Source organism: Carassius gibelio, chromosome A11 (genome assembly GCF_023724105.1).
Source record: "Carassius gibelio isolate Cgi1373 ecotype wild population from Czech Republic chromosome A11, carGib1.2-hapl.c, whole genome shotgun sequence".
In the NCBI taxonomy this organism is placed as follows: domain Eukaryota; kingdom Metazoa; phylum Chordata; class Actinopteri; order Cypriniformes; family Cyprinidae; genus Carassius; species Carassius gibelio.
Genome location: NC_068381.1, coordinates 19,400,549 through 19,411,110, shown reverse-complemented (window position 1 = coordinate 19,411,110; position 10,562 = coordinate 19,400,549). Strand labels below are relative to the sequence as shown.

The 10,562-nt window shown below is 38.9% G+C and overlaps 1 protein-coding gene across 4 annotated transcripts in view; it reads right to left on the bottom strand.

The window, feature by feature from the left end:
• LOC128022593 (SRSF protein kinase 1) overlaps positions 1-10,562 on the bottom strand; it is a 37,466-nt gene continuing 26,904 nt past the window's right edge. For all 4 annotated transcript variants that reach the window (XM_052610309.1, XM_052610308.1, XM_052610310.1 and 1 more), the window contains 12 exons: positions 10,405-10,492; positions 10,056-10,143; positions 9,718-9,824; positions 9,482-9,647; positions 8,257-8,282; positions 7,940-8,147; positions 5,473-5,880; positions 5,164-5,264; positions 3,846-3,953; positions 2,477-2,546; positions 1,517-1,609; positions 1-1,316 (listed from right to left, as the gene is read on the bottom strand). In XM_052610309.1, the coding sequence (XP_052466269.1) occupies positions 1,132-1,316; positions 1,517-1,609; positions 2,477-2,546; positions 3,846-3,953; positions 5,164-5,264; positions 5,473-5,880; positions 7,940-8,147; positions 8,257-8,282; positions 9,482-9,647; positions 9,718-9,824; positions 10,056-10,143; positions 10,405-10,492 (1,648 nt within the window). In that variant the 3' untranslated portion in view covers positions 1-1,131. The remainder of the gene's footprint in view (positions 1,317-1,516; positions 1,610-2,476; positions 2,547-3,845; positions 3,954-5,163; positions 5,265-5,472; positions 5,881-7,939; positions 8,148-8,256; positions 8,283-9,481; positions 9,648-9,717; positions 9,825-10,055; positions 10,144-10,404; positions 10,493-10,562) is intronic.

Genomic DNA, 10,562 nt, shown 5'->3' with positions numbered 1-10,562 from the left:
TGCCATTTCAAAAACTTTATTTGAAGTTACTACAGAAACAATTTTAGTCCAATGCTGGACAATCGAAGCAGAGAGACATTCATGAAAAAGAAGACAGATGATGATATTTGTAATGCTGTAAAAGGTTACATGAAACTGCCTCGTCCAGAAGAGAAAGCAAGACGCCCTTCAAAGTCAAGCGTAGGGGGGAAAAAGCTCGAAAGACGCACAGATTCATTTCAAGCAATCTGTAAATCAGTGATTCTCAAACATTTTCCTTAAGCCGTTCATTCATAGCAAAACTGTACACAGTGATGGGACTTAAGTCTGTACAGCACTGATCGTGTGAAGAACCAACTCTTTGGTATGAGTATGTACACTATTTCAAACGTTTTCACCGATTTTAGATTTCGTAACAGAAATAGACCTTGATACCAAAATGATTCCCTGGCATTCACATCTTAAACATCATTATTACTGTTGTACAGTGAATTAAAAAACAAAAACACGATTGTGACGCATGGAGGGTTAGCATTTTTTGCCATTTGTTGTAAAAATATATGCATGTTTCTCTTACACTGTATAGCAGCTCACATTCATTATGAAGACTTCTGAAATTTATAACACTTATAACTTCAAAAATGTCCATTCATGTTCCCTCCATTCAGACAGCGGGTGTAAAACCCCTTGTGAAGATATGGAAACCAGTCTGAAGGAAGCTGTAATTAACAATCTCTTTTTTTAATACATTGAAAAAAACAACAAAACTACAATCAGCTGCTGAGTCCGATTTACTACAACACTACGCTTTTAAGAAAACAGAGAGAAGTGGGACACAATCCAATCTCTTAAGAAGATGAATCAATTCTGACGTGTGTCAAAGCATCCTGTGATATGATGGAAATCCACAGAGAAGTGGCTGTTAGATAAATCAGCAAGAGCACAAACCACTCTAATGACAGTACACAAATTATACCAATAACGTAAAAAAGCAACAACGATTTGAGAAGTGGATCTGTGTGAGCGGACCTTCTTGTACTCGCTAATATCTGCCATGACACCAGGCACGGCTCTTAAGACAGCGTCTGCCCCTGGGGAGCATTCATGAGTTCAGAGAAGTGTGTGTGCGCGTGTGCTGGAGATTTTTGGCCACTAGGTGGCGATCCAGGAATGACGGAGGCACTCGGAAGCCGTGGCTCTTTTCTCTGGGACGAGGTCCAACATCGGTAGGAGGAAGTCTGAGAAATTCTGGGCTTCCTCTCGAGGCCATTCGTACTTTTCGACGAGCACGTCCGGCAAACCCCACGGCTTCAGCTTGGTGATGTGCCTAAGGTCACCTAGAGCACAGATACACAAACGGACACATCCACATCCAATCAGAACTTAGAACTGGAACGATCAGTAATAAGAGCGGTTATATGGACTACAGTTACACTCATACTAAACGATGTATAGCTATACTAATAACTCCATCAATCGAACTATGACATTCACAGTCACAGTCGCTCGTGTAATAAGTGTCTACTGACAGATGTACCTTTCTTGGTGAAAAATTCCTTGGAGTATTTGCCGTTTGTGATGAGTTTACGAGGAATCTTCCCCAGCAGCTCGATGATCAACGCGATGTGATCTGTGTGCAGTGGGAAAAGACTTCTGACATTTATAACAACTTATAGATGGAACTTTTTAAACCATTTACTTGAATTGATGTGCTAAAAATGATGTCATCTGTTGTCCTGCCAATTCATGTTTGTCCTGATTTACAGATGGCTGTTTATTATTTTTTTTAATGACTCGTGCTCCAAATATAATTTTTCAATTCACTGATGATTACAGGACTTTTCACAAAATAACTAGCACATTATATAGGACATAAAATTTGTATTAAAAGTATTAATTTTATCAAATGTATTATTTAGCTGTTACTATTGAAATTGTATCTGATATTAATTTGTTCTTAAAAATAATTGGTAAATTTAATTGCTAATTAAAATTCTATATTATTTTATAAATACAAAAAAAAAAAAAAAAACTATTTTAATAGTACATTTTAATGTACTGTATGGAAAAATGTTATCCGTTATGATGTTAAAGATAAAATTATTAGTGTTTTTAAAGATGAACCCTAATGTGTGTGCACACCAAAAGTGAATTGAATTATTTGTGAAAGTAGATTACATCCAAAGGTGAGAATAGACGCAATAAAATTGGCAAATGTAATCTGAATGTAAAAATGAAACTGAACATGCACAAAAAAAAAAATGATATTGACTGAAACCGTTAAATAAAAAAAGCTGACGTAGTATTGATATATTCTGGTTACTATATTGTATATTTCAGCACTGCAGGAATCCTGTGACAATCAGCAACACAAAAACTGCCATGTTTCACGATTTCAGGAGACTATAACATGGCTTTTCTAACACAGCTCAGAGGCCATTCACTCCCCAGTGTCACCTACATAATGTTAAATCCCAACCTGTGGAAGAATAATTACCTTCGTCTCTGGAATAATCCTCTCCTGAGTGAGGCTCAAACAGGTAATCGCCTGTTGCCAGCTCAAATGCCTAGGGAGACACAGAAATGAGCTGCCGACCTAGACAGAGCATTTCAAGACACTATGGGTGTCCAACCCTTAGCAACATGCTAAAATAACATTTTAGTATCAAGATATTACTTCAACAAAAAACTATTTAGATCAAATTTGAGTTCAGTCATTACCTTAATGCAAAACTATTGGAATCAAACTTGCATTCATTACCTTGTCAACATGTTAACAAAACTCTACTGGAATCAAATTTGCAAATCGAATCGAATCATGCTAATGCAAAGCTGCTTTAATCAAACTTGAATCGTTACTTTAGGTGCATGCGAACATAAAACTCCACTGGAATCTAGAGAGTATCGAATCATTACATTTGCAACTTGCAAACGCCTGACTACTGGAATTGAATTGGAGCTTTGACTCATTCAAATTACAACAGCATCAAATCGAATCTTGCTAACTTAAAGCTACTGGAATGAACTTGAGTAATTACTTTAGGAGCATGTTAACATAAAACTGTACTTGAATCAAATTAGGGTTTTGAATCACTACATAAGCTATCGTAAAGCTACAGGAATCGTATATAGTCATTATTTTAGCAACATGCTAACACAAAACTCAGCTCACTGAGCTGCTGATTTGAAATCTTTTTCGTTTTGGAACTGCACACTTAACAAGTGGAGTTTTATTCCATGTTCAGGTTATCTGCAGGATTTTTAAGCTCCAATTTAAGACTTTTTCTAAGACCTGCACAAACAAAAATTAATACCATATTAATACCATTAGAAAAGGGTATGGAAATGTCTTTGCTAACATATTAAACTGTAAAAAACATGATTTACAGTTCAGATACAGTTTTTCACAAAAAAAAAAAACTTATAAAAAAACTAATAAACTTCACATTTCAGCTTTTAAACGTAACAATTATTATATTAATTTAAACAATTATTATCCATCATTATACTAAATAAAATATAAAAATATTTATCTCATAAAATATTTCAGTTTCCCTTGTAACGGCTGTACAGGAAGCAGTACAGCAGCTGACTTTATGAAACAACCAGCACTCATTTATTAAATAAAATCATTGCATTTTGTCATATAGTCATATAGCAATTCTAGACTTTTTGTCCTCTATTGAAACCATAATTAAGACTTTCTTCTTTTACCATTTAAGTCTTTTTTATGGCCTACAACTTTTAAAGGACCCGCAAAAACCCTGCATATATAAAAAAAATACGTATAGGCTCTAAATAAAAGTTTGTGCAAATACAATTTATTATTTTTTTTTCAAATCTCAGTCAGCGGTCTTTAAACGCACCATGCAAGCTGTGCTCCAGATGTCAGCTGGGGTGCTGTATCCTGCTCCAATCAGCACCTCCAGAGAGCGATACTGCCGCGTCTGAATGTCGTCTGTGAAGTGCTTGTGCTGATGATGACAAACAAGAGTTACATGAAGAAGAATCAACCGCTGACACAGAGGCGAGGCATTAATACCAATGAGGATATCAGAACTAGAGCCCCACGGATATGGTTTTTTGGGGGTCGATACTGATATTAGGGAGTAAAAAAAGGCTGATGTCGATATATTGGCCGATATTCTTTGTGTATATTATAGTACAGCACCAGTCAAACGTTTGGACACTTTCCCATTCATGTGTCCAAACATTTGACTGGTATTATATATAGAATGCAGTATATACATAAACAGAATATATATACATAATTTTTTTTTTTTGCAATGATCACTCAAATGTGGTGATCAATTTTACTGTTCAGTGCACTGAAGTTCAACTTTAATTCAAATGAATTTAATTCAACTTTATTTGGTTCCATCAGTTTATTTAACTTCAGAACATTCCTTCACAGACTTGTGCTACTGTCTTCACACACAGACGAAGCTTACTAAAGAAGTGTGTAGTGTGACATAATATACCTCTGTAAATAAATACAATATAAATTCACTTCTCGCGCACTTTAGTGCCCTTTGAAAGTAACGTGTACGTTCCCTTGAATTTCATGTGAAGTGCACTTCGCAGGGCACTTACAGTCGAATAAGACAACGCTTGAATGCTGCTGCCTGAACAAGAGACCTCCTTACTGAAGTGAAAGTGTTGACTGGTGTCACTATCTAGTGAACACGCCAGCGGATGTGTTCCCCAAAACCCCTGGAGCTATCGATGCAGTGGGGGTCTTAATCGAAAGAGGGCCTCTAGATGTACACTCAATTCAGAGAGGGTTCCTCGAGCTGAAGGGATCCCACGAATTTGGTGCGGATTTGCTGCGCCATTACGGAGATATGGCCGTTCAAAGTTTTCCATAGACTTAAGCTTTAAAGCGTTCCATCCAGGTCGTAATAACACAATTTCAAGCATTTTATCTGTGTTATGTTATATAAAAAAAATATAATTAAAAAAAAAACCAATCTGCGGCATATTCGCTGATACCGATATATCGGCTACAGGCTCATATCGGCCGATAATATATGCAAAATTATATATCGGTCAGGCTCTAATCAGAACCTCAATCAATCTGTTCAATTAATCAATGGATGCATGTAAATGAGAGCATGTTTATACCTTTAACACTTTATGACTGAGCTGTTTTTGGTGTACATGCAAAAAAAACTTCAGACTCACCACCCAGCAGGCGTTGCCCAGGTCAGCGATTTTCACTCTGATCTTCTCAGCGTTTAGCGGATCCAGAGGGTTGACTAGCAGGTCTCCTTCTGCAATTTTTTCTGCAGTACAAGAGAGGAATTAGAAAGACGGTTTTAGAGTCAATACCACACATGCACACTCAACATCAAAAAAGCAGGCAGTTAGTGATTTCAGTTCAGTGTTAGAGACTCTGCAGAAAAACACAGACGGAGAGCAAGCGAGAGGAGGGAGGGGAGTTAGTAAGGAGCAAACAGAAGGGTGTTCCTCCGGCGAGGGCTCCGCACTGACCGTCCTTCAGGTTCTCCTCCTCTGTGGTTGCCTGCACACTGGGGTCCACCTCCATGGTGAGGCCCATCTCAGCTTTAGGGCCCTCAACAGAACCGGAGCCATTCAGCTCCGCCGTGGGGCTCTCTTGATCCTGCACCCTAGGGCACTGTGACTCAACCACGTCACAAATCAAAGGTCCATTACCGTCTGTGGCGACAGTGGACTGAGGACTGGGCTCGTTCTCTACAGTGCCGTTGCATGCTGGGTAAGGGTTAGTAGGCTCAGAGCCCTCGGCGCCGCTGTCGTAGGGGTTCACGGGGGTCTCGTCCTTTATCTGCTGCTGGAGATCCAGGGTCTGCTCTTCCTCTGGGCCCTGGCTGTGACCGTTGATGGTGCCTCTGTGCTGAGACCAACCATCTGAGACGCCACCTGGGGTGAAAAAAAAGTTGATTTCAACACATACTCAAGAGTAAAAACACTGATGTGTCATGATGCAGTACTCTGACTCTCAAGCACTGCAGCACCAGTCATAATTGATGAAGACAGCAGCTGGAAGCATGACTTTTTAAAAGACTGGGACGTGGCTAGACTCAAAGAAGAGCAGCAGAGATTCTGTTACATTACAGATATCTCACAAAAAATCCTAGGGTGTCATCTTAAAATGATAGAATTACTAATAGCATTAACAATGGCTTTAGATTTAGAATTAATGTGTAAGAAAATGTAATTGGTGTTTGCCTATGATTAATGGTACTGTGCTAAGATGTTGTTAATAAAGGTTGCTAAGGTGTTCTGGGTACGTTGCTATGTGCTTGCTGTGGAGCACTAGATTTATCAAATATCTACCAACAAATCACTTATGAACCAGTTCAGAGTTTTGAGGTACTCCATTTTAAACTTGTCCAAATGAAGTTCGTAGCATTATTATTTTATAACTTACAACTAAGGAAAATCCCAGTATCCTCAGAAAATTAGAATATTACTTAAGACCAATACAAAGAAAGGATTTTGAGAAATCTTGGCCAACTGAAAAGTATGAACATGAAAAGTATGAGCATGTACAGCACTCAATACTTAGTTGGGGCTCTTTTTGTCTGAATTACTGCAGCAGTGCGGTGTGGCATGGAGTCAATCAGTTTGTGGCACTGCTCAGGTGTTATGAAAGCCCAGGTTGCTCTGATAGTGGCCTTCAGCTCTTCTGCATTGTTGGGTCTGGCATATCACATCTTCCTCTTCACAATACCTCATAGATTTTCTATGGGGTTAAGATCAGGCGAGTTTGCTGGCCAATTAAGAACAGGGATACCATGGCTCTTAAACCAGGTACTGGAAGCTTTGGCACTGTGTGCAGGTGCCAAGTCCTGTTGGAAAATTAAATCTGGATCTCCATAAATTTGGTCAGCAGCAGGAAGCATGAGGTGCTCTAAAACAACCCATGTCTTGTATACGTCTGTGCGTAGAGGTTCTTGAAGCACTGACTCCAGCTGCAGTCCACTCTTTGTGAATCTCCCCCACATTTTTGAATGGATTTTGTTTCACAATCCTCTCCAGGGTGTGGTTATCCCTATTACTTGTACACTTTTTTTTTTACAACATCTTTTCCTTCCCTTCACCTCTCTATTAATGTGCTTGGACACAGAGCTCTCTGAACAGCCAGCCTCTTTTGCAATGACCTTTTGTGTCTTGTCCTCCTTGTGCAAGGTGTCAATAGTCATCTTTTGGACAAATGTCTAGTCAGCAGTCTTCCCCATGATTGTGTAGCCTACAGAACTAGACTGAGAGACCATTTAATGGCCTTTGCAGGGGTTTTGAGTTAATTAACTGATTAGAGTGTCACACCAGGTGTCTTCAATATTGAACCTTTTCACAATATTCAAATTTTCTGAGACACCGAATTTGGGATTTCCCTTAGTTGTCAGTTACAATCATCACAATTAAAAGAAATAAACATTTGAAATATATCAGTCTGTGTGTACTGAATGAATATCATACACAAGTTTCATTTGAATGGAATTAGTGAAATAAATCAGCTTTTTGATGACATTCTAATTATATGACCAGCACCTGTATACCCCAACAACTTGAATACTGAATACTAGACTAAGAAATAATAATACTAAACATAAATAGCACTAAAATTATTAAGAACCTTGAAGAAACAGAAATGCTTAACATGTAAAAATCTATGACAAAACTGAAAATATAAAAATAAAAGCTATGCAAAATATTAAATAAAACAACAATTTACAAAAAAAAAGACTAAAATAACACTATCTGTGGTTCATGTTTAATGAAAATTGTGTAATGTACCAAGATAGAAGGTTCCCTTTATAATTTGCAGCATTAACTTAAAAGAATCTTTGAAATACACCAAAATGATTCAGAATCAAAGTGAATAAAAGTCTTGTGAACTGAATCTAATCAGCTCTATAGCTCACTAATGTCTTGCTCTACTAATAACCCTGCGTTTGAGTTGATGCTCGCTCACCCGGTGTAGCCTCGGCTGTGATGTCATGACTGGCGGGGACTGATGGGGTGCTGTCGGGTGTCTCCGTTTCATCCTCTTCTTCCTCTTCTCCTCCTTCAGGTCCTTTCTCCTGTCCCTCTGTCTCCAGAATCCTCTTCTCCAAGAGCTCAGCCTGACGCTTCTGTTTCTTCTTCATCTTTTTCTTCTTGTTCTTGGACATTTTGGCCATCTGAAGAGGAGAATCTTTTAGCTTTTCTATTACCTTTTTGTGTGTGTGAATGTGCTACAGATGGACAACATGGAAGATGCTCCAGAACTCATATCTGAGGAACACTTACATGTTTTGGGGCCGGAGCAGTACTCGCTGCAATGGAGGAAGAAGATGAAAAGAGAAGACAACATCAAAATCTTGTTGTGCACTAACAACATCATGAAATGAGTTCAAAAGCAGTGCACAGAGAATGTGTCATCCTTCAGTTGTTCAGAGGACCACATGAGTCACTGCTCTCCATTTAGAAACATCCCGCAGACTTTACGTCACTCTGCATAATGTATCAATGGAGATGTTCTATGCTGTTGTGTCAGAAGAGGTGAATGGATGTGAAGTTATACAAGCCATATAAACCAGCAAATGATAATGCACACAACAGAACATTCATAAACACCCAGAGCCAGTCTAAATGCTAAAATACAGGGATTTAGATAAATTAATTCCTAGTAATTAGTGAATTAGTGACTTTTTTGTTTACATAATATGGGCCCTATAATACACCCGGCTCAATGCGACAAATTCCGCCGCATAAATAGCAAATCCGTCATGGCACTAGCCGTGCGAACGATATATCATGGTCATGGTAGCCTAAATATTTTTTGTGTAATACATTGGCAAATCAAATCAAATATTTTTTTCTAAATCAACTTTTTGTAATGTCTATTTGATGCTCTTCTCATTTGACACTAATGACCATACATTAAATTTTAGGGGTAGTTTCTCAGCAAAATTTATTTTTCATTTTTTTACAAAAATGTAATTGTTTGGTAGTCCTAATAAATCTTTAATGCAAAAAAAAACATCATAACCCAATCAAAACATTTTTATTAACTGTACTGTTCTACTGTAGATAATAAACACCTCCCAATGCGACATTACAGCAATATTGAATTGCCAATTTGATATGTACTGTGATTTAAGTATTTTTTATGCATGTGGATGATTGTGATGTTTTTATCAGCTGTTAGGCCTCTCATTCTGACGGCACCCATTCACTGCAGAGGACCCACTGGTGAACAAGCGATGTAATGCTATATTTCTCCAAATCTGATCCAACTAGAAACAAACTCATCTACATTTTGGATGGCCTGAGGATGAGTACATTTCCTGCTAATTTTCATTTCTGAGTGAACTGTTCCTTTAATAACAACAACAACAACATCACAGACAGCTGCAGGCCCCTTTTGCCTTTATTGACGCTTCAAGACTTAGTTTAACATATTAGATGTTTTTCCCACCTGTAATCAATCCCTAAATGATCTAAATGCTCTGAGAGGAGTGCTTGCCGTCACCTGCAGAGCCAGAAGGGGGAGGAGCTCCAGATTTCTGCCACTCCGTGGCCTCCGTGGCCAGTCTCTTGACATACGCCTCATTCACGTCCATCAGGATGTTCTCTGGCTTTATATCGGTGTGAATGATCTTACACTTGGTGTGCAGGTAGTCCAGACCTTGCAAAACCTACACAGAGAAAACTGTTGTTTGACCTGCTGTAAACCACATAAATTGATAATGAGTGGGAAATAAGTACCTGTCGAATAATGCTCTTGACACATGACAGCGGCAGGCCCTGGTAGTTGGACTTGATAATGCACTTCAGCAGATGGTGGCCGAGAACTTCGAACACCATACACACATCTGACAGCGCATGTTAAAGGGAAATGATGGAGAACAAAAGTCCAGCCAAGAGCTCCAGCTCATTAAGAGCTGTTCTCCACAGATAAAAGAGCGAGCTGGGCTGAATCCACAGCTGTGGATCAAGAGATTGAGCGGCAGCTGAAAACTATTATGAAGTGCACTAGAAAAACACCTGTGGAGCCCTCATTAAGTCAAAGGCTACCTGTACAATAAACATGAATGAAAGGATACGGGTTCCGTTCACACCCGAGATCTTGAAATCGTCCAATAACTGCACCACTTTCTCCCGGCTGGGATCATTCTGGTCTGTGTTTCTGACCTGAATCCGTCAGATGGGGAACATATAACTCAGGCCTTGGACACTTTTACAGACGAGAGACACCATTTTCTTTGGTTTATTAGAAAATAAACTGTTTTCATTTGATGAAACCACTTTGCCTCCGTGCATGTGGATACACCTGGCTTTCATTACTTTCCTACCACATTGTGGCATGCTGTCAAATTCATCTGACACTAAATGGTCTCGCGAATAATTCATGGTAATGGTTTCTATGGCAGCGCGGGTGTCTGGGTAACTCACCGCTCTCAGGAGCTTGATCTCATCGAGGGCTGTTTCAGTGTAGTGCTCTGCGCTCTTAACCACTTTCATGGCCACAAAACACTTCCCTCTGCAACCAAAACAATAAATTACCTCTCAGTACACATGCTTGATCTATAAACAGTAAAGCAGAAATAAAA